Source organism: Botryllus schlosseri, chromosome 16, assembly GCF_051294905.1.
Source record: "Botryllus schlosseri isolate E-star chromosome 16, Bs_hap1, whole genome shotgun sequence".
NCBI lineage: Eukaryota > Metazoa > Chordata > Ascidiacea > Stolidobranchia > Styelidae > Botryllus > Botryllus schlosseri.
Window position 1 is genome coordinate 17,975,302 of NC_137251.1, and position 25,235 is coordinate 18,000,536.

General features: G+C 41.3%; 1 protein-coding gene across 11 annotated transcripts in view; it reads right to left on the reverse strand.

Moving 5' to 3' along the window:
• The window catches only part of LOC145459256 (uncharacterized), a 128,688-nt gene that overhangs the window by 51,229 nt on the left and 52,224 nt on the right, over window positions 1-25,235 (reverse strand). For 3 of the 11 annotated variants that reach the window (XM_080337908.1, XM_080337902.1, XM_080337907.1), the window contains one exon: window positions 7,126-7,357. The exons of the other annotated variants lie outside the window; for them this stretch is intronic. In XM_080337908.1, the coding sequence (XP_080194034.1) occupies window positions 7,273-7,357 (85 nt within the window). In that variant the 3' untranslated portion in view covers window positions 7,126-7,272. Of the gene's footprint in view, window positions 1-7,125; window positions 7,358-25,235 lie in introns of those variants that run through there. 11 annotated transcript variants of the gene reach the window in all.

Consider the following 25,235-nt stretch of genomic DNA (forward strand, 5'->3'; position numbering starts at 1 on the left):
AATTTTACCCCCGTTTTTTCCTTCTCCTCCATGCTATCCGTGATTGCTGAGCGCCTAGCAGGATAGCCGTGGATACCAGTTTTCGAGTCTTTGATCTGACCCGGCCGGGGATCGAACCCACGACTACCCGATCGAGAAGCCGCACCATAACCATTACACTATCTCGCTCGACACTATGCTCTGATCAATCAACACGCGGTGCAATCCCTAATTAATATTTCAAGGCGTTCGATAAGCCCGGCACCCCAAATTTACCAAAATATCAATTCATTAGGGCTGAGTAGGTGATGAGATAGCGTCGTTGTTCATCTGTGTAGCCTATTGCAGTGCTCTTCAACCGGGGTTGTCGTACACCCTAGGGTGTACCAGAATTTTCAAAGGGTGTACCACTCGGATGGGGTGTACAGGGGTTTACCAGATCCGAATTACAATGAGCCGATGGCTAGCTATCACGAAGACAGGTTTATGGGTCAGACAGGTTGACGCACAGGTTAACATACGAATTCTCTGTCGGAAATCTAGATATGAGAATTGTAATAGCATGTATCGTAGCGTTAGAATATTGAAAGTGGAAGACATTTTCAAATTTGAGGTAATGAAATTCATGCATAGCTATCATCAGGGTGAACTGCCACTATATTTTGATAATCTGTTCAAGATACCTTCGGATACCCACCAACATCATACCAGATTTTCTACTAACTTGTCTCTGTCTGTGCAACACCACTCTACCAGTCTAGTGCAAAATTCAATCAGTTTTATTGGTGTCAATGTTTGGAATAAGCTGCCACCTAATCTCCGCAATTTAGACTCTTGTGCTTTTAAAAAACAATGTTTTCAATCTCTTATCTCTAACTACCGCTAAATTGTATTTGCGTTGTATTTCAAATTGGTCCATGATACTGTGTCTTATTTTCCCTTTCGTTCGTTAGTTTATTTTAATTTTTTCTTCATTAGTTATCGACTGTGAAAACTGCTCCTGTCCCGGGTGGCTCGGCTCTGAAGACTTTGTCATATCGAGCCTCCCGTCTACCTTGCATGTCGCATTTCACTGTAACATTTTTGTAGTGTTATGTTGATATGTAATGTATACGAATAAAGATTCTCTCTCTCTAATGAGCAATATGGTACGATGTTATCTCAAGTGTAATACTGTACACCGCGTGATTGTGATGTCATAAGCAAATATTTCTCCTATTCATTTAGCCGTCGGCAATAGACAAATACTTCCGTTTTGTGTTGGAAAGTATGCAGTTAACAAACATGTGTTCAGCTAGTCATTTGTCTTTTAGTGATTTTTGACGAAACCGCCGCGATAGCTCAGACTTCTTGAATCGCTACTTCCTATCCGACGTTAATAAATACCGCAATGCACATAAATGAAGTGACGTAGCCAGCCAGGGTCGAAACAGCCTCCATGTTGAAATCGAAACCCTTTTGTTTTAAAATGCCGATTTTATGTCCAATATTTCGCCATACATTTTCAATTTAGTATTTTGTTATTAGTGATGCAAATTAGCGACAATAGACTGCGTATAGCGGCATACGATCTGAGGTTACTGACATCTCTTGCAGCCCGTGTGCTACTATCGACTGTGTGTGGTGTGGGGCAGGCCTGATACGCAGTAGGCTGGCGCGCCTGCTATCATCGCTGATCAGAATTACCGCTTCTGCAGCAGTAGCTTTACATACCCTCTCCTCTATACTGTTACATTTAGGTTGAATATCGTTCGTAATGTCATGCTGTTTTGGGGCTGACACGAAATAAATTCCAATTTGCGTGGCGGGCGGCCTAACTGGCTGCGAATAGACTCTGTGACCAAATATTATTTTATTCAAATCCAAATTTTTTGACGGCAATAACTCCGCTTCTACTGGTTGGAATTGAACCAAATTTGAAGAACATCATTTTTATAGACAACCTAATACTTTTATGGGGTGAACAGAAAAATTTCACATTTTTAGTTATTTATTTTTATATTATAAATAGAAACTTTCTTCTTCCGTAGCCATGCGGCTACTGGTTAGAATTGAACCAAATTTGGTGTGTAGGCTTAAGTTAGGTAACCTAACAATTTTATCAAGTAGCCAGTACGATTTGAGGAAAAAAGTCATTTTTGAAGACCCCTAATGGACAGGGGTGTACGAGTTTTGAGCAAACGTTAAAAGGGTGTACCACGTCGGAAAAGGTTGAAGAGCACTGGCCTATTGTATCTCGATATTGAATACATGTGGACCACGGCATCTACGAAATTTGAATAGTGGCCCGCGACCTGTTTTGAATGGGCGACCTCTGGCATAAGCGGTGTCATACAAAAGCCTACAAGTGTGCCGTGCTACAAGTCGGCGGTTACGGAATCAAAAATTGGAAATATCGGTCCGGTGTGAATAACCATTGTAGACTGCAAACACCACGATTACCACAAACGATATTAGAGTTGAGTACATCGTAAATGCCGATAATGCAAGTCTTCTCGCTTAGACGAACTTACGCAAGCTCCACTCGCACGCTGCGCAATGTGCGCATACATGTATATTAGGGATGGTGTGAACCTCTGAAAGGTTCAGGTTCGTGTGAACGTGAACCTTTTTGTAAGGTTCTGTGTGAACACGAACGTGAACCTCATGACGTCACGTGACGTCATATTGCTAATTTCAACCCCATATTTCAATTAGGTGATTGCCTATATTAGTCTACTGTACACGATACCGAGCGACGATTCGGGGCCACATAATAGCTCAGTACCTAAGTACATATTGACGTTTTAAACGTCGCCAAATGTATCAACTGAGGCAATCAAATGATATAATAATCCCATAAAATCAGTATCTTGCGTCGCTTTGCCAACAATTTCGACCTGATCGGACAATGAATTCGGCGTCTGAGTATTGCCACATGGATATTGAGCAGAGTGTAAAATGGGTTTCTATACTTGCTACCAATATTACCCCATTAACAAGTTATACAGCAGTATAGCCAGCACCCCAGTCGCACGGATTTGGTTTTTATGATACAGTATACATATGTAGTCAAGATTGACCCCGTACGCCTGCTAGATTTTTACATCAGAAGATGATATCAATCTCATTGATAGGTTGAATAAGGATCACTCGCTGACAAAATACAGTGTATTTCGCTCTTGATGTCATGTGATTGCGGGTCAAGCTCACAGCACAGAGACACTAAATATGCACAAACGGAAAGCTGGATATTTCGAGCAAACTTTTGTAACAATACAAGTAAATTTTTTGAGATTGACAAGGGCATGCTCGTTTAGTGTTGAATGGTTATGCTGCCAGCTCCATGCATAGAGTGGCCCGCAGCTGAAAGTCAATAAATTTTGAACCAAAGATGTTATAATGAAGTGAAAATTGCAATATATGAAAAAGGTTCACAGTGCAGAACCTACCAAGGTTCTGTTGTGAACACGAACCTCAAATTTTCCGAGGTTCACACACAGAACGCGAACGTGAACCTCACGTTCACACCATCCCTATGTATATAATGAAATACAGTCTCTAAAATTTGAGGTAGTAAGCAAGTAGCGGAGAATCTCGGCAGACTGTAGCCGCCGGCCACATTATCATATAAGACAGAAAAATGTCCGCGGGCCATATGTTGCCCGCCCTTGCTATAGATGGTTATTGTATTGTACGATGTCAATTTCTTTCAACTTCTCGAGGCTTCGTATTCTATCCACTATTTTGGCTGGTAATAACAGAATGTAGCATGTAGCTCAGCTGACGTCGGAGGCCGGATTCAAATATTCAGATCACTCGAGGGTCGCACCAGTCAAATCATTCCAAGATATTACTAGCTTTCAACTCAATATATGCACTTTTTTGCATTCTCAGAATTTGGTGTCAATGTCAGCGATTTTCTTCTGACGATGACTAGAACTCACAACTCCGCTGTCGGGTGGTTATAACGTGGCCTATGAACATACTTGAAATTTGCTATCTTGAAGGAATATTTATTAGTAGTATTTCTAACTACAAATTCGAGAAATGTGCTGGATAAAACACATCCAATTTTCAACCTATACTCAGAATTGCTTCGCGGGCCGAATGAAATCATTTGGCGGGCCGTATGTTTGACACCCGTGATGTAGCTATACAGTTACTGACCTATTTTATTAACATTTATTTCTACGTGTGCGTGAGCGATACAACGCATTTTTGCATGTATAATTAACTTTATATTCAGTATTTGATTTAAGATAAATGACCAACTGATCTCTCTACACAGCTAGCAAAACATAATGACTTTAAATGATCACTCATACTTCGAAAATTCAATTTGACTTGAATTGTGACTTGACTTGACTTGACTTGACTCGAGTCACCTCCAAAAAACGAGTGACTTGACTTGACTCGAATCAAAATGTGCAATGACTCGAGATGACTCGTGACTCGAAGGTAGTGACTTGATCCCAACACTGCTCCAAGCTCCGAATAAGCTCATTGATACCGCTGCTCCGGCTCCAGCTCCGGTCCATAAACTATCGAATGGTAAAGTCATGTAGTCAATAACTGCCGTTGCGCCAGGAGCCGTCGTATTTTGTGTGGGTATGTACATTCCTGTGACGTCATAATTACGCTATGTCGACTGTCGAAAACGTCATAGTCGCATGAGAACTCACTCCACGACATTGCTGGGTACCGCATCAAAACACTGGTGCGACGTTTAAATACCGGAGCTGCACTTGATCATATCAAGACATACAGTTGACTGTAATCTTGAAATTGTGGGATTGATCAAGTGTAACTGCAGCAAGGGCAACATGAGCGTATGTTGCGACCAGAAATTCGCTTTCTATCAAAAACCCAAAGGGTTGAAATTAGATAATGCGGAGCTCGTTACCAGTCCGCCCGGTGTCGATCAAGTTTACTGGAATATAGAAAGTTATCCCTCAACAGAGCCGAATAAATGCAGAGCTATAGTACCACTAAGAATCTGGTGTGAAGTAGGCTACACCGTGTCAGTAACGAATTAAACAATGCACACACATTGAGTGACAATTCAGGAATATGACGACGAGAATAAATAAACAGAAAAGATGATTACATACGGGAAAGCGACCATTCAATCACTAATTCTTCCCTATTATATCCAACCCCATGGGATTCGGGTAGGGCATCGAATTGAAGAGCTCGCATCGCGAAAATTGTTCGCGGACTATACCGACGTTCTGGGATGCGTTTCTCTCTTTATGTTAGCAGATCCTTACAGCAATACACGATCATGCGCGGGATTGAATTCCAATTCGCAGGCACACACAATAACACACTGTCGAATTTCGCCGTATGATTAAAATGCTGTCACCAAAGAACGGGCATTTGCTTGTCTAATTCAGAGAGTAGATGGCCTACGGTATCTCTGCGTGCGCACCTGCAAATCGACATGTGCTGCAGGTGCAGCAAGGTAACGTTGAACCGTTGGCGTCGCTTCATTTAATTCAGTGTTTCTCAAACTTTTTCCCATCGCGTACCACTTCTTTGTTTTTTTACCACTGTGGCATGCGTAGGCCACCACACTTTGAGAAGCACTGGCTAATTATTAATTAGCCATTAGCCATTACCCATTAGGTAATTTGCTCAGCTCTCATAAGCACCAGTCCCATTTTGTGAACTATGTAGTGATCAATATTTTTTGAACCCCTCTATTGGCCATCAGTGTTGTGCTGATGACGAAATTGCGGGTATGACGGATAACCACGTCCTAAAATACCGTAATACGCGGCATATCTCGCATACTCGGGCTTAGTGCGTTATATGTATGAACAATTTGAATTTGAATTTATAGTTTAAAGGAGGTGGCGCCAACCAGGAAACAATTCCTAATATTTTGAACGATTACCGTGAAATTTTAAGAATTCAGCCAAACGTATTAGCATAGCATCTCGTAGCCGGAGCTGCTTTCCAAACAACCTGCTCCAGTTCCGGCTCCATCAGAATTTTATTAGGAGCTCCGGCTCCAGCTCCAGCTCCGTTAAAAATACACGGTTCCGGGACTCCGGCTCCTTGCTCCGGCTCCGGCTATAAAGCCCTGGTTTCTGGTCATTAGTATAAAGATTTAAGTGTCCGAAGCATAAAAATCAATAGGACAGTTTTATTTCCTTCGGGGAAAATGACTTGGCCGTGCTATACTTGTAAACAATATAATATATACACAAGACACATGTAATACTCACGTAAATAAACACGCAGTAATCAGCACATTTTCAAATCGAAATTTGGGGTCGCGACCCTAAAAAGTTTGGGAACCACTGGTATAGATTATCGGCCTGCACTAGACACACATGGACGCCAAATATCCATGTTAAATATGCTAGTGCGGGACTTCGCACCGCGGACATTCCTTGTGTGGACTTCTGTGCCATCACTGTTTCAATGTGAAAAACTGTGCTCATGATATTTTCTAATTGTAGAAGCAGAAGTAGGCTTACTTTACACACCGAAATAGCGATTTTTAATGTTATGAAAAGAGATTGGGATTCATGAAGGAATTTCGTCGATATTATTAGCATTTGAAAACAACAAATATTTATCCTTTCTCCGCTCACATGATCAGATATACTGGTAGACCTTATGTTGCGCGTGTCTGGGAAAATTTTGGGCACAAAATTAATGATGATGCATCTCAGATTGTTTTAATCACTTCGTTGCTAGTACTTGTTTTCAGACCTCCCATTAGAATTGTCGTTATAATTAAAATATATATTGGAATCGCCAAAACGTACCAGCAAAACATTCATTCGTGAGAAGCACATGATTCCAAATTGTTATTTCTGAAAGGGGCGCAATGGGCGTGGATGTTATTGGAACGATAACATTGCCTTTGCAACAAAATGAATTGTTTGTAAAATATTCTATCGTGGTACCAATCAACAGATGGCGTAATGGAAATTAATTGCGACGAGATATTAGTGACCTAATTATGCATATCATCGCTAGAGTAAGCGATAGGCGCCACTCGTGGTCAAATGATGATTTGCCCATTGTAGGAACTTTAGATATGGTATAAAAATTGATTCTCAGCAATTTGTAACAATTCCTAATGTCCAATGTGTGACACTTTCATTCGTCATCTCGTTACAAGCCAAACGATTATTCGCAGATATTGAGATGATGCTTTAAATTTTCTGACGAGTGTCGTATGCAACGATATTTTTTGTATATGTTACAGGAGATTACAGATTACAGCTACAAACGACATATTGTTAGTACAATTGAATGGTAATTTGTCGATTCTCTTTAATCACTCTAATGTCATTCGCAATGCACATATAGATTGACGCTGTTCTTCCACGCGTCGAAGCTCTCTCGGTATTCAGAAAGAAGCTCTTTGTATTCCCTAAAAATTGAATGAAAAACAATATCACATATTTTGAGACATATAGGGTAAGCGCTAAGCATTAAGCAACGTACAAGGTGGCATGGATAGAGAGATCCCCCTGCGGGCGAGATCAACTGCGGACCATCGAGAGGGCGGCCTGCAGTCAGGGGCTAGGCTAGGATAGCAATTAGGAAAAAAAGGGCCAGAGCATATTTTGCAGGGATGGTGTTTCGTGTAAACACCGACGTATATGCCATGTTCTCCGTGAACACGAACGCGATCACAAACACGTGACATCGTAGTGATAATTTAGACATGATTGATGACGCGCACCTGTGTGTATCAAGTATAGTCATTTAAATTTGATCTGAGTATGGTTTGTGTTATGATGGTTTCATAGCTACTTATTGGCAGTGGTGGCCCTACGAGGGGGGGATTTCCATGGGGCCCCTATAAGCATGTAATTGCAGCTTGCCAACTTATTGTTAGTGCTCCATTTGGAAAGGAATTACGTGATGTGTATACGACACTATACTAACACACGGTTTGAATTGATGAATATCGGGATATGTGACTTTTCTAACAAATGCAGAGATCTGATGATTGACCCATCTGTACGGAATTATCTTCTTGATTGGTACACCGATTTCAATATTCCGGTATAATCATTGAAAACGCGCTTAAACCGAAGAGGGAGCCCTACGACCAGGGGGGTGGGGCTTGGCGGCCGCCAACCGCCCCCACCCCAAAAGCCATCACTGCATATTGGTAAGATTATGATATTACCGAGGTTAGATACCGGTACCGGCGGATATGGACCGCTTATTAGCTGCCACTATTGAGTTCGTTATGGCGGCTTGCTAACGCGCACAACCGAACGCTGCTTGATTTCGAAAACGTGACTCACGCATGGGTTCTTAACCAGGGGTATATTAGGACCCTTTGGGGGTACGAAGCACAAAATTAAGGGCTACGAGATGCATTTTAGAATTTTATGCTATCGAAAGTCCAAGATCATTTCGCAAACCAACAAAAAGTGGAATATTTTTTGAGTAGAATTAGTCAACACTAACGCGGTTACAAGTCACTGGACTTGGACACAAATTCCGGATTTATGGGATCGCGAATTGCATAATCCCGTACTTTGAAACCGAAGATGCGTGCTTGTATTGGCGTGTCTGAAGGGAAGTGATGAAAATGCCTGTATCAAAATTTTATTGGAAATATACGGGGAGCACGAGAAAATGTATCGAAAGCTCAAGGGGTACGGTCGCTATGAAGGTTAAGAAATGCTTTGTTAATGTGATTGATGATTTTTTTTATACTCTCTAAAGATGTTCATGGTCACTGTATACATTATTATTATATTCTTTATTCACAGTAGAACTGGTAAATACACACATATTCCGGGAAGCAACCTGCCCCCAAAGGAAAATGGCGAGATTGAAGTAAATTTTCAAAATTTCAGTAATGCAGTCAAATTGATATTTCTATGCAATACATGGAGAAGTAAGATTACAGCATTGCAGTAGATGAAGAATTGGTAAGGGTTACAGAGTAGAGGTAGAGATGATTGAAACTGAAGAATCGAAATTACAGAAATTATGCTGTGATTCACAAGTGTAATTTTAGTCCAGTGTTGCATTCAAGGCCCTCCGAAGAATATGCACAGTGCCCAATAACGTGATCTTTTGGATCATGTCGAATCGAACGTTACCCGGAATCTGTCGGATATGTCTCATGAGTTTTTTGCTTACGACCCCTGTAGCGCTAATGACTATCGGCACAATGTTTATTTTGTATCGCCACATTTTCTCGCATTTCATTTTGAGCTCTGCGTATTTCGACTGTTTTTCTGATTCTTTTTGCATTATATTGTGATCAGCTGGGACAGCCAGTTCAATGAACAAGCATTCTCTTGTCTTTTTTAGCTTGATTATCATATCCGGGCGGTTGCTCCTGATTTCGCGGTCAGGTATAACTGGTACATCCCACAGAATTTTTACTTGGTCGTTTTCTGTAATTGGTGCTGTTTGTAGTCATACCAATTTTTTGTCGAAGTGTTGATGTTGAAATGTTTGCATAATTCAAGATGAATGTAGTGACCAATCCTATTGTGTCTTCATGTGTATTCGGTATTCGTGTATTATTATTATTAGCAGTAGTAGTATTGTAAAAAAATAGCAGTGACGCTTTTCTCCCGTAAGGGTCTGGTCCGCCACGGTCTGTAATTACCTTCTGGTATAAGTTATTAGAAACATAATTTATCTTCGGCTGTACGAAGAAAAAAATTAAAGGAGTCTACTAGATGATGCCACAAGTTCGGCCACATGGGTCAATAGCTCAGGCTGGAACGTTACGATTGCGACAGGACTCGATGAGAAAGGAACGTTGAAAATCATATCTTGCACAGTTTATAGGAGAACATGGTTGACGGTTTCGGCGATATTTCAATGAAGACAGAGCGATCGCAGTATACAAGACCCTCGTCCAAGGTAAATATCCTTACTTACTTCAAAGCGGCAATATAGTCTTCTGAACAAGATCCGCTTTTGGGGGCAGGCGTTGTGCGACCTATACGATATAAAGGAGCAGTGAGCGTGTCATACGGAAGTCAGGGTTGCTAGGCGCGTTCAGGCGAAGTAACGCGTCTCATTAAACAGTACATTAAATGTTGGTGTCGCGGCAAACACGACTAACCTGATGGGAGTCTGGGGGAGGGGAGGGGGGCGGAACCCTCCAGAAGTTTGTTTTATCACCCTGTGGGCGCCCGATACCCACGTTTTGGGGGCTGACGAAGTGCTGTTACGATCCTGTGTATAACGCAGGGGTCGCCAACTTAGAACTCGTCGCGGGTCACTTTTCAAACTTCGCAGAGGCCGCGGGCCGCAAGAATACATTGTCGAAACAAAAAAGGGCACACAGTTGAGCAACCACGTTTTCGAATCTTAACGTTAGTACAACGCCGTGCTCACTAACATGGGCGATGGGCATGACTACCACAAAAGAAGTAATATTTTAATAAAAGAAGTACAAATACAACAATAAATATAATGATCATAAACGGGCCGCGTGCTGGTGACCTCCTGGTGGAAATATGTACAAACGTTAATCATTCTCATGCCTATCGGAATGCACTGTGATTTGAAATGAACCGAACTTGATTTTTGCTGCATTTCTTTCTCATTCACAAATTCCATTCAATTTCCAAGTTTTTGCGAATTCAGTAATTCTAATTCAAATGCAATTTGCAAAAAACTGTGTAGCTCCAATTCTAATTGTAATCTAATTTGGAAACAGCTGTTTAGCTCTAATTCTAATTAATTAGGAAACTTTTCTAGTTGTCCAAGTCTGTCTGTACAGTGTACACCAAGATCGGCGCGATTTGCACTATACAATTCTGTAGCATTTTTCAGAAACGAGGAATCAGATAAGAACTAATACGAGAGGCCGAGAGCATAGAAACATTTCACGAATTAGATTGTAATTTGATTACCGGTATTGCGTTGGAATTAGCCCAATTAGAGTTATCTAGTTATCCAAGTCTGATACAATCCAAGATATAAAACCGATAGCGATACATCACGTAGATATGGAAGTCCAAAAATGTTTCCTTAAATTCCTGATTCTCGGTATGCGTTGAATAGAAATTACAAAACGTTCAACGCGACCATTTTGTATTCATTTTATGCACTTTTTAATGACGAGCACGCGGGTATTGGGAAAGACATGTGGTTAACAAATCAATGTCACTAGTATAGCACATGAACCGCACTGTAGCATACCATCAGTTGTCGTTGTCTTGGGTGGAGTAATGCTTGTATAACTCAACGGTACAGTTGTTTCTGGCTCTGTAAAACGTATGAGAGCATTTCAGCACCAGGTATGACGCGGGCACGAGGTCGACGTACAACTGGGGTTGGCAACCTTTTGCATGCAGCGTGCCGAAATATCAAAAAATGTGAAATTAGGCTATTACCAACTTGCGTACCAAACATTTTCAATTTTGTCATATTTGTCGTTGCAAGCAAGGAATCCCACCAACCACGTATATGCACTATGCAGCTGCATGGCTACGGCATCGGTTACTCCATTGGTTATTAAAGTATTGGTCGCGAAGAGCATGAATTTTGGTCGCTACCGCAATCGACATATCGCCAAAATACACGTAATATTTGCATCATTTATTTTTAGTCGCACAATGATCGATCTTCTGTGGTTGCTTTGGTGGTTTCCAAGCCAACTGTGTTCGGTAACATATCCATTCAGTGACAGGCTCAATCAATGCTGTGGCGATGATTTGGCCTAATGATCAGAAATATGCCCAACCCTGCATCAGTGTATCATAGAAGTCGGTTTGATGTCACATTAAGGTTGGTCTGACAGGTTGTCGTTGCTGCAGATGTATTGGAATCGCTTACACGTACCAGACGAAATCAAAAGAATATCTCGTTTTGTGAGACGCGCACGATTCCAAATTCGCATTTCGACACTGGGCTCATTGTTGTCCTCGTCGGGTCGCATTTGATACGTGCGGCTCAAGCTGCGGACTCTGGACTGCACGACGCTGGTCATTTCGGACAGTGGACATATGCACGCATCAATGTCGAACGTTTTGACCAACATGCGGCGGATATCTTCTTTCAAGGTTTTATCACCGCCAATCATTTTGGCAGCGCACACACCGCATAGAGTCGCACGTTGCCCGAAACGTTATCTCTAGAGGTCGTGTTTTTAATAGCGTGAAAATGTCCAGCGCCGAAATGCCGGTTCATATAATAGTCACGCTCCCGCAGGCTGCACGCTGCACAGTGCACACTGCTAGACTAAAGCATTCAAACGGTTTCATACGATATTAAGTTGCCGTTCTCTCATAATTGCTAATACAGTCTGGTGTCAGTGCATCGGTGTCGGGCGTCGGTGCATTATTTTCATTAACATAACCTCATGCTTTTGCGGAAAAATGTAGACTACATGCCTGCTTTAATAAATGGAGTCGAGAGCAATTAGCAGATACACTAAAATTAATTCACTCATGATCAATGTTCCCTCTAAGCTGCGCACGTGCGCAAATGCGCAGTGCTGACACGGTCTCTGCGCACATAAATTATAAGTTGCGCACAAAAAATCCGAAATGATGACCTTTTCTTAGTCGTTACGCACTGTTGTCCAAGGGTCTGCGCAGTGAGTTGGTGAGTGTGCGCAGAATCGTCAAAATTAGAGGGAATATTGCTCATGATTATCGATTTTTTTATGTGTGTTGAAAAGAAAAGATTTGTTTATTAATTTCATAGCGATGCTCACAAACTAACATACAGGCAGCAGTATACATTTACACAAACACTACTTTACCGCACTCATACAGCGCGCAAGCACCACGCGGTAGCATACCTTCGCTTGTAGTTGTAGGCGGTCGAATAGGACTACTGGTTGTAGCACTGATTGTAGTGGGTGCACTGGTTGCAGTACTGATTGTGGTGGGCGTACTGGTAGTGGTACTGGTTGTAGTATCGGTTGTAGCACTGCTGAGTGTTGACGTTGATGGGTCTGTCAAACGGATAAGTGTAATGGAAACCTGGAATCGCATTCACTTCACTGACCGTTCGAATATGAGTTGACTCTGACTGTGAACATGACTTAGTATTCTACCACAAGGTAAGTTTCGAACAAGCCCATTATGTTGAACACGAACGTAACGATATATTCAGATATTCATGATAATCCTTGCAGCAGACTTGTGCTCTCATTATCTAATTAGAGTAATTAGAGTAGTGGTCTCACACTTTTCCGACACGCCTCTTTTATGATAGTGAAATATTTCGCGCCCCACTTATCGTCATATCACAAAATGCAACCAGAGTGCTAGCAATCCCAACGGATTGCAATCAGTCGATCAGTCGAAAAACACCATAACAACAGCACCACACCTGGCCTTGTTGAATCATCAGATGTCGAATTGGTCTTGCCGATTGTTCGGGTAGCTGACAATAAAGGTTCTGCCGTGGTCTCTGTCAACAAAATGCTGTTGAACTGAACCACTGCAAATACATTCTAAATTTTGCATTGGGTAAGTGGATACGTCTGATGAGATACTTCATGGACCTCGTGCCGCGTATCGCCACGGTTGGGTTGCATTTAAAACAAAATCAATTAAAAACAAACTTGTTTAAAACAAGGCCCTAATTAAACATGTTTTTTATTGTTTTTTCTTCGCTTTTTCAAGCCATGACGTCACGAATATTCGAATATTCACCGTTTGTTTTAGATGCAACCCTACTGTGGATCATTATATCCACGGGGGTAATTCGGCATGTCATGTGGGATTATGTGACCAAAATACACCGAATTCATTCAAATCCCTGACCATTTTTTCTCGCCAAAATTTTTAAGCTAGTTCACACGGGGTACTACTTCTGAATGACAAATGAAATAAACCCGATTATTTTCGGCTGACACTCGTCAGGGTAATCGTCAGCAACAGAGACTTCAAACGACCGAAGAGATCGCTTAAGCTCATTATACTTTTAGATCGTAAAAGAACTACTTATGTTGACACAAACTACGCTGGCGTATTTTGATAACCGTTGGCTACAAGGCTTACAAATGAAAGTGTGAACGGCCTGTTTTGAATGAATTCTTTCGAAATAACCTATTATTATTTTTGGAACATGTTCTGCTCCCGTAACTATGATAAGTAGCCAGCGTTGTGTAGATTTATGTGGCTTTATCTGGGACGCTTGTAACAAAGGTTCCACGCCCTTTCATAGTTTACTACTGCAAGAGCTATTATTTTTACTACATATTAAAAAATCTCGGTAGAAACAAAGCTACAAAAACACTAGGCCTACACTGAAATTTGTTTAATACAGCGCAAATAGAATTATGGTTTCGCTTCAAATCAAATCTTACAATTGATGATCATGATCATCACAGTAGCAAGAAATGGGGCTGATCAAAGACTACATTGTTGTCATCAAAATTCAAATTTTACACAAGAGGGATGGATTGCACGCATAGGCGCCGACTTACGCGGTTACCACATTTACGAGGTGGCGGCCACCTCGTACAAAATTCTCAAACGCCGAAGTGATTTGTGACCAGTAATTGGTAATCAGGCGAATCGATGCGACCTCGTTAGCGACGTCTTCGATTTCGATGCGCGCGTGTGCCAGGCTCGTAGCCACGGGGGTTTCGGGGGTCGAAATTCCCTATTTGAAACGCGAAACCCCGTCATTTTGAAATGATCATTGTAACTATAATACTGAGTTGCAATTCAATAATTGCGTTATCAGTGTTCCGTGCGGCTGATATGCGAGAAACGTGTTGTCAATTAGGGAGAAAAGTTTGTGATGATCTCCCGCTGAGATGGTCGCTGAATTAGGTCATTCATTCCCGTGCGCGTGGCAATCGTCGCTAGCCTGATTTATCGCGTATCGAGCTAGCCTGGTTCCGCAGGCTTGAACAATCGCATCTGCAATAGGCCTAGTTCACACTATATCATCGCTTTCCTGCGCAATCGCATCTGCATTGGCGGCTTCGGCCTGGTGTGCACGATATCATCGCTGGCCTACACAATAGCATCTGCAATAATAGGCCTGGTGCGATAGCTATCATTGGTGGCCTAACTATCGCGTCTCGGGCATAACATGCTTTGGCTTTTATCTCTCCCTGGTTTTGAGACAATGCGGTCGAGTTTACGCTAATTAGTGAATGACTCTGCTCTCTTTTGAATCCATAAATACGAGGGCAAAATTTGTGTCAAGCTTGATAAGGGGGTGATGACTGATGAGTCGAAAAAGGTTGGGAACCAATGTTCTAGAACAATCTATCGATACATCACTAGCTACATAACTGTTCCGACCGTATCGAGTGCGATAAGTATGCTATAAAAATACTCACGCTGCGACCTCGCCATATCGACTTTTCCCGTCATCATAACCACTAAGCCTAACACGAGCACCTCAGCATACGCCATACTGAACGATATAGTCCAACACAATGGTCATGAAATATACTTATACAAGAATTTCTTGAGAACACAATACCCCATGCCTGACTCTGGCTTAAGAAAACAACGTGGCTGCGCTGGAAAGACGAGACTTAACAGTGATGAAACGGCGATTACGCCCTACATTTGACATATATTGGTACACACCTAAATTGTCCACTGCCCACGCACCGAAGAGTTTCACGGCAATGAGATACGCAATCTTGACGTTTTATTAGGTCTTTTAGCAAATGAAAGGTCCAGTCAATTATTAAGCTTTGAAAAATAAATGTTATAGATTTCACCAACTGACACATGTCATTTCATCTATTCATCGCTTGCCATTTGAAACGTATCGTTTCGGAAGAATTGTATGTGTAAGCTACGGAGACATTCGAACAAACTTCCTTAAATTTGACAGTGCAATTAAGCGACACTTGTCAGTATAATAGAGGCTTTAGCAAGCAGCAAAGTCGCATTTCTTTCAAAGAAAACCGGACACTCACTGTCAAGTTATTCATCTTTAACAGGACCTCACCCGCTTTGCGTTGCAAAAACTTAACTAAAACCACGTACAAATATCTCATATCAAAATGCAGCATTAAATGAAATTTCCAATATTAAATTTGAATTGCGTATATTTGTAATTAAATCTGGGTTAATTTTGGTTTTTGAACATTCACGATCGGCAACGTTTGTGTGGAAGTTTTACAGGTCCACGAGATTAAAAAGGTTGAGAACCATTGTTCTGGTTCACAGATGATCTCAATACTACTACAAAGCGTATCGACACATTCCTGTCTTTTCATTTATCGCAATCTTGTGGTGTTTTAAATTAATGAAATTATATAGAAACTAAAGTGAAATAAATTGGACAGAAAATGAAACCTTTGTTTCTGCGGCCTCACAGCTGACTAACAAAACCAACTACAATATCGAACCGATCTATTTCAAGCGCAGCAAAATTTTGCAACTAAATCGACCGGATTTTCGTATGTTGGCTTAATTTGCAGGAAACAATCATATTCGTTATCGTTCGAAGCACATTCGAGTCGATAAACTAAGCACCATAAATGCGTTTTTTGTTTCCTGTAAAAATACCGTTATTTAATAGTGTGTATTCATATTGAAATGATCCGGAACATTTCGGCCGGCATTCGTCAGGTGTAATAGTCAGCAACCAGTGAAGAATTGGAAAAACATTTTATAATACCAATCATATCGCCAAATTTTACGTCACCGGCACGAAATTAGGAATGATTGGGGCAAAGTGGTCGTTTAAGCTCAATGTAATATTTTTTGATAGTACGCGAACTGCTTTTGTTGACACAAACTTGGTTGGGGTATTTTGCAGTGGCGGCTCGTGACAATATCGGGTGGTGGGGCAAGGGCTGCGAGCGACTTTTATCAACATGACGTCACAATGGCGTTTTCCAACGTAAAAAAGTAACTTTAATATGATGGTCACATGAATTTCCCGACAACAGTGATTTTAACGTAGGTGCCGCGAGAGGTTTGCCGGTGAGCCGTGACTTGAAGTGTGGTGACAAATGTTTTATTCATTTTTTTTAATCAAAGGATTATTTTACATAATGTACGTGAACTAAGAATCGTCCCTATGCCACGAATCAATTATCAGGTCATCCTTAGTAGCATGCGTTATGATTTCATGGTAGAGTTAGAGATTACGCAAATCGATAGGCCGTCCGAAAGTGTTTCGTACACGATCCTGGTGTGTTACGACCACTGAGCTGGTGGTTACGAGTTACGACCAGGTGATAGGCAACCAAAGCGGAGGTACCCGGCGTACGATTGGATCAATGGACTGGACAATTTCTATCATCATCATCATTGGTTTATTAGCAATTTTATCAGTTCAATACACCACAAAAATGCGACACAATGAAAAGACAGGAATATGTCGAAGCGACAAGGAGTAGTCATCTAGACCTTTAATTTTCGCTCTAAAGGCAACTGCGTAAACTAGCCTACGTACGGAGCAAAGATTCAATACGATTCATGTTCGCACTTGACTTGACCAGACTAATTCCAATGACTAGAACTCGAGAGATTGCGTAAGCCTAACTGCAAAGGTCAACGACTTCGGACACATACGCAATTGTTATCTCATAGATTGGGCCTGTCATATTGAATCCAGAACATCAATTTGAATGGTCTTTGAAGAACTAAGGACAGCAGCCTCGGAACTTCGGTCTCGGAACAACATAGTACATTTTGGCCTTGAAACTGGAGATTGTGACGCAACACATACGGCTTACTGTCTGCTGCCAAATCGCCGTTGGAAAATATATTAATCAATAAATACATGAATGAAAGCCGTAAACTTAGCATACTGTTACATGAAATCATCGAGAAGTAGCATTCGCAATCTCATAACCCATTCCGGCATGGTACACTGTCAAAATCAATACAAACAGACGAACACCGAACTTTGAGTAAAATAGATCGAGGAATAGGCTGATCGAATGATCAGCTGTTAGCCGACATCGAAAATGAAATAGCTGTCGCATTTGACATGGGATTGTGAGCAAATGGTTTGAAGGCCACAATTTCACAGTGAAATGCACATTGGCGAACATAAAATTATGTGAATATTTGAATGCAAACCGAGAATCTTAGTTAGCTGTTTCATGCGATCATCGAGATATACCATTGGAAATATCATCACCGATCTCGTTATGGAACGCAGACTAGATTAGCACAGACAGACACCGGCTTTTCCGTGAGATCCGCAATGATGTAGGTAGGCTAAGTATCAGATCAGCGCGCATCTCTACCATACTCGACCTCGAAAACGAAATAACTGCCTCAATCATTGAGCGTCAACTTTAAGACTTGGCACCGCGTTCGATACTAAAATCAAGACATACCGTGCAAAAGCTCATGACAGATCTAGGTATGGAACATCGTTAAAATCAATAGAGACCAATAACGGCTTTTGCGTAAATCTGTTAGCGATAAATGAAGAGTCAGCTATCACTCGACTTTGGAAACGAAATTACCACCCACATAGTTCAGTGACAAACTTAAAACTTATTACAGCGGTCGATACTAACATTAAGACTTAGTTACTGTGCCAAATATCATGACCGATCTCGGTATGGAACATCGTCAAAATCAATGGAGACCAATACCGGCTTTTGAGTAAAATCTGTTTGCTGTACAATGTACATGATAGATTAGCACACACTGAACTTCGGAAACGAAATTACCACCCTTATCTTTGAGTAGCAAGCCTGAAACTTGGAGCAGTGCTAAATACTACCTTCACGACATATCGTACCAAGTTTCAAGAATTATCATGGTGCGAAACACCGTCAAAATCGACATATACCAGCAAAGGTCGAGTCAACTCATATCACGGTAACCGAGTTCAGATATAGATACGATTGTTACATCACACCTTAAGGGCGACAGGCATAGTTGCCCCACTTGCTCGGCCATTTTACGAATAGGAGAGAGTAAATCACCGTTTCTTTATTGTGCGCGGCTTTGAGAGAATAGATAGTGAAAGCTTGTTATGAGCGCTACCGGGGCAAGCCCCGGCTAGGCATTCACAAAGCGAAAACACAGAAGAGAATTCGATTTTCGCAGATACTTCGCTATGTATGGGCATTTGTTAGCGAAAGCACAAGAATAATTCGGGTTTCGCCGTGATCTCGGTATATACTGATTGCTGTGCGTCTATAAATGGTTAAATTGTTATTGAACAGAATTTTAGGTGGGGCAATGCCCCAGTTGCCCTATAGGACGAGCCGCCACTGGTATTTTGATAAAAGTCGATGTCAAGTCACACAAATGAAAGTGTTCACGGCTAAGGATGGTGTGAACGTGAGGTTCACGTTCACGTTCTATGTGTGAACCTCGGAAATTTAGAGGTTCGCGTTCACAACAGAACCTTGGTAGGTTCTGCACTGTGAACCTTTTCATATATTACAATTTTCACTTCATTATAACATTTTCGATTCAAATTTATTGCATTTCAACTGCGGGCCGCTCTATGCAGGGCGCTGGCAGCATAAAAAATCTACACTAAACGAGCATGCACCTTGACAATCTCAAAAGTTTTACTTGCTTTATTATAAAAGATTGCTCGAAATATCCAGCTTTCCGTAGCGGTGAGTATTAAGTGACTGCTGTGAGCTTGACCCGCAATCGCACAACATCGCAGGCGAAATAGGTAGTCAGCGAATGATGATTATTCCCGCCACCAGTGAGATTGATATCGTTTTCTGATGTGAAAACTTTAGCAGGCGTACCGGGGATCAGTCTTGACTTCATATTTTTACTTAATCACTAAAACCAAATCCGTGCGATTGAGGTGTTGGCTCCTCTTGTATAGGCTAACATGTTAATGACGTAATATCGGTAGCAAGTTTGACACTCTGCTCACTATCAATGTAGCAATCCTCAGACGCCGAATACATTGTCCGGTCTGGCCAAGGCCGTAAAGACGTCAGCTTATATTCTCTGGTAAGTCCTTGTCGAAATTGTTGGCAAAGCGACGAGAGATGTTTATTTTACGGTGTTATTAGCCTATATCATTTGATTGTTCCAGTTGGCGACGTGTAAAGCGGCAATATGTACTTCAGCATTGTGGCATGATGTCGTCGCTAGGTATCGTGTACAAATGGGTTACCACTTCAATGAAATGTAGGGTTAGAATTAGCATAATGACGTCAAGTGACGTCATGAGGTTCACGTTCGCGTTCACACAGAACCTTTCAAAAAGGTTCGGGTTTACACGAACCTGAACCTTTCAGAGGTTCACACCATCCCTATATCACGGCATCTCCTAACGACGCGTCTCGATAATTGTTCGCACAAAAAGAATTATCCAACAAATGTTTGCCTGATGTTCTGAATCAAGCTTCAGAAGATGAGTCAGCTCTTCTCCACGTGTGGTGCGCGCGTTCTAATAAATTCCCATCTTTTCATTGTATCGCGGTCTTGTGGTGTTTTGAATTGATGAAATTCTTAACAAACTGAACCGAACTGTAATTCTCTTAGATTTTGACGAAGATCGGTGACTGGGGGAATCACGAAAGTGTATCAAAAGACGAAGAGTCATTATTTTCATCCAACCGAAATACAGAACAAACAAACGTCAAAATTGATATTAACGAAAAATAAGTACGCACAGAGTTTAGTATCGGGTAGTTATGATCGATACGACCTTGTATGTCAACTGGTCTGATCACGTTCTCATCAAACAGGTACATTGACCCTACACCAGGGGTCTCAAACACACGGCACGCATTAATTTTATATTTATGTTGTTATCTATCTATTTCAATATTCGAATGTAAATCTAGCGCCGATTTAGCTTGACTTTGGCAATAACATGATCAATAGCCTAATTATCAGGAGTATGCCTGAAACCAGGATCGGGATACGCTGCTAAAATGTTCTGATATCAGATCAATCCTTTTTAAATTCTAAAATATTCTACCTATCATTGTGGCACGTCAAATGTCCGCTAGCAGCAAAATCGTGGCGCAACAGCTTTTACGGTTTCATTGTGTATTTCCACCTCACATTATGTCTCTATCTCATTATTTTGACAAGGTATGCCAAGTGTAGGGTTACCATATTTTGGAAATCTGAAAAGAGGACACTTTTTTCAAAATTTTTAGACTTGCAATACCGGAGGAAAATCCTGAAAAATGGTAAATTTTTCCTAATTCGTGGTCTGCTGACTAAAAAAAGGTCAACTTTACGGTTCAACTCTCGAAATACAGTCTTTCTCGCACATTATCCGTTGTTTAACTAAAAAAAGGTCAGCTTTACGGCTCAGCTCCCGAAAGAGCTACCGGAGCGTTACTTTGGTGCTGATTTACTGTGTCTCAGTCGAATTGTCCCCGATATTTAGCCAGAATTTTCAAAAAAAGAGGACATTTGAGCGTCTTCCGAGGGCACTTTCAAAAAAAGTCAAAACGGAGGACAAATCCTCCTAAAAGAGGACGCATGGTAACCCTAGCCAAGTACAACAACAAATTTATTTACGTACCTGAAAATGTGATTTTTTTCGTGCCATAGGCGTGAATATGACGATAGTAGGCCTACATCACATTTTCACGACATTGCGTATTGATGCCAGGCTAGAAGGTCCCGTCAGATATGGCCTACTTGGAAATACACTTTGTACCCCTATTTTTAAACGCTACGGCCCGCGGCATCATCAAAACTAGGAAATTGGAAATAATTACAGAAATTAAAAGATATTAGCAAATTAATGAAACAATGTACTAATGATTCATTTTTTACATTATGTGGCTTGCTTTTAGCTGTATTTGTATTTTTGTATACTTGACGCAACAACCATATGAACAGACGTTTGGTGGTGAAAATGCAGGTATCTTATTGAAGTAGCAATTTCTTGAATATGAACGCAGCGCCGTTGTTCCCAAAGTGGGCGATGCTGAGAGACGGGGGCGAAAAAAGTGTTGAAGTAGAAATAGTATACAAGGAAAGCTACTTCTGTAAGTGGATACAACCTGCTTGAACACTACAGAAAAGTTGTAGGATAACCTTACTTATGACCTCTACATTTACAGGGGCGATGCACGACAAGGGAGCAATTGATTCAAAATGTTTGGGCACCACTGAGAAGACTTCGACAGCATATATAATAGTAGTTAGAATTCTAATTAGAGCAAAATGCCGGTAATCTAATTTTAATCTAATTTAAGAAATTTTTCTATAGTCTGATAGCCGTCATAGTCTGCACCAAACACTCCAACGGGTGGCAACTGGCAACTGACCTAGAGTCAGAAGGCCTCAAGGCCCCTCGTCGTCTCCTGGTCCAAACTGCCAGTTTGTTATGCGTATTTCTCTTTGTGTATTGGTGTAACAAATAAAAGCGTCTCCATCTATTTATCTAATTCTATTCTAATTTGTAAAATGTTTGTACACTCTCATTTTCATTTTAACTCAATTTTATGGTTTCACTGAAAATGCTATTGAAGAACTAGCGAAACGAGCCGAGCTTGGTGTAGGCTACATACATTAGCATGAGAATGAGCTTCGATTTAATACGCACTGAACTTGGTACCATTTCTAAGTTTTCACTAGTTCAGTAATTCTAATTTTAATCTAATTTAGAGAAGCTGCGGGACTACGGGGATAAGTAGAACGCATCTGTAAAATAATAAGGCATTCATCTCACTAGCATAGCTTCTTAACAAGGGGTCCGCCTACCACGCACCGTCCGGGGGTAACAATGGGTCCGGTCCGTCCACACGCACCACTGCAGAGCGTACGAGATACAAAGAATTTTAACTACAGACGTTAGAATCACGTAAAAAATTGTATTACATGAATGAGATTTACAGAGCCGAGCCTACCAAGTTTCGTTTGTGAACGCAACGTTCACACCGCCTCTCTCTGGTAGGCAAATAGGAATGAATAGAATCATTTCGTTCGTGTATTGTGCGATAAAGGGCGTTATTTGATACAGGAAGAGTGTGTTTATTTGTATAGAGCAGCGATTATCTGACCCGTTTCAGAAGTCATATTGAAAACGGACGGCGGTTGCGTGGAATTTTATACGATACGAGCGATAAAGAGGTAAAAAAAAACACGTCAATAGAATCCATTTGAAATTATAATGATCGGAATTTCGGTATGCATGGATGGATGAATGTATGAATGAATGACATTCCGACCGCTCTGATTTGATTGGAACCGAGCTTGAGTATGTTGCTTTTCTTCTATATCGAAGTACAGTATACGTTTTCCAAGTTTTTGCGAATGCAGTAGGCCAGGGGTTCTCAACCCGCGGCCCACAGACGCTTATTCTGCGGCCCGCGAGCTCTTTCAATATGATCGCAATTACTACCGGCACATTATTGTTGCATATTAATTTAGCTACCTAAGCTCTCTTATCGCACCGTCTTTGTTTCGTTAGATTTATTTTCATTCGTCAATGTGTTCTGGTTTCTTGATATATGGTCGAGTTTAGATTCTTATTGTTTTGAATAGGTCTTCGGACAGTTCCATCTGGAGTTATACATATCACCTGATCTTAGAAAAAAGCGTTGCTAGCTAGGTCTCAGGCCCAGCAATCCATATTTTTAGGCATTGTTCAAAATTGCTTGGTATATCTCTAAACCCATGAAATCTGCTAGAAAAGGTGTGTCTCCAACAAAACTATACTGTGAGAATCTCCGCTGTTTCCGGAATTTAGCAGCAAGGACAACTTCACCTAACAAATTTCGAAGCTGCAGTTGTCTGATTCAATAGTGACAAGAAAAGTAACAGTAATGTCAGTTGATCTTTTGTCGCATGTTTTGAAACACGTTGCCGCGTAGACTACTTTGAAACCTTGCATTGGACAAAATCCACGGACACTGCAACGCTAGTTGTATTGGAGTATTCTATCGGAGTGGATATATTTGTAGACGTAATGCTGGCCGGTCAAACGTGAGGAGAGGGGACTAGCAAACAACAGCAACTTGACAACGCTGACATCTGTAACTATTGGTGCAGGGCATCAGCCATGGAAGGAAAGGAGAAGGGTTGATTGGCTTGCTCAGAAGTTACCCCGAACATTTGACTTCTTCTCATATCACTGAGTCACTAAGTGACAATGGCCTCTGTAACGAAAAATTTACCGTAATTTTATACTTGCTCGCTCACGCATTAAAACAGAGAGTTCAGTTCTCTGGTGCAAGGGTTTGAAGGTGTACATACCGACTTGGGAACGAATGCAATGCACGCTTCATGAAGGGATTTACTTGTTCCATCGGAAGATGACATGATCTCACTAGAAACAGCAACTGAAAGGTTACGAACGCTGTCCGTTAATGCTGTAGAATGCATACAAATGTACTAAATGCCCATATACGACTGGTAAATAGGCTGTATTACTTATAGGCTGTATTATTTGAAGTTCAAGTCGTGCGAGCTGACTCGCGAAACCAGGCAGTTTGCACGATCATTCGTTTTCGATTCATTCATTTTGTTCAGGACCGTAACTGCCTCACCTCAAAGCTCTCAGTTGAGGGTGTCCGAGCTTGAAGGTGGCCCAAAATTATTTCGTCAATGAACATCAATTATAGAGTATTTTTTGAAACTTCGACTTTTTCCAAAAATTGTTCACGACATGCGCGATTTGGCGTCATTAAATGTCTTGATTATTGGGTATACCCGTCCCCTAAGACATTCGCATGATTTATTGCAATAGGCAATTTGGCGTTAACAATTACCGCGCCAGGACGCAGCAACACAAAATGAAGTTTAGGCTAACATAGGACTCCGAATAGGTTGCCAGAAATTCGGCAGCCATGGTCGAAAAGGACTGGCTATTGTTAACCGAAAAGACCGATATATGTAAAATTGTCCGTCCATAGGCGCCTAAATGGCTGGCGCCGAATTTCGCTGTCCTGACAATCAGTACCCCACAGGACAAATACAATCTCACAAAGAAAAATTATTTGCCAGTGAGGAAATAACAATTTGGAATGGTGTGCGCTTTAGTTTAGTACATGCGCTTGGGTTATTTCAATATCTATTCACTATTCAACAGACCGTAGGTCACGAAAGAATTACGTGCCTTGTCGACGACGGCGCCTCACTCAGCTCACACCGGAAAATCTGATAATTCTGAGAGGATAAAAAATGTATAACAATATATAAGCAATTACCAATATTATTGACCGATTCAGTAAGGAATTATAGAATATTTTCTCGCTACGCGCAATTAGGCTATATAAGCCATTTCGTGGTAGTGGGCAATTAGCAAGGTAGAACGACAAAGTGATTGGTTCTATTCCGAGGCGCTTCTTCTGTCAATATTGCCGAAAAGAATAATATTATTCGAGTTGGCATGGTAGGCTGAATTCACGAAATTCAGCGCGAAAGACTATAAACGACTCTGGATGGTCG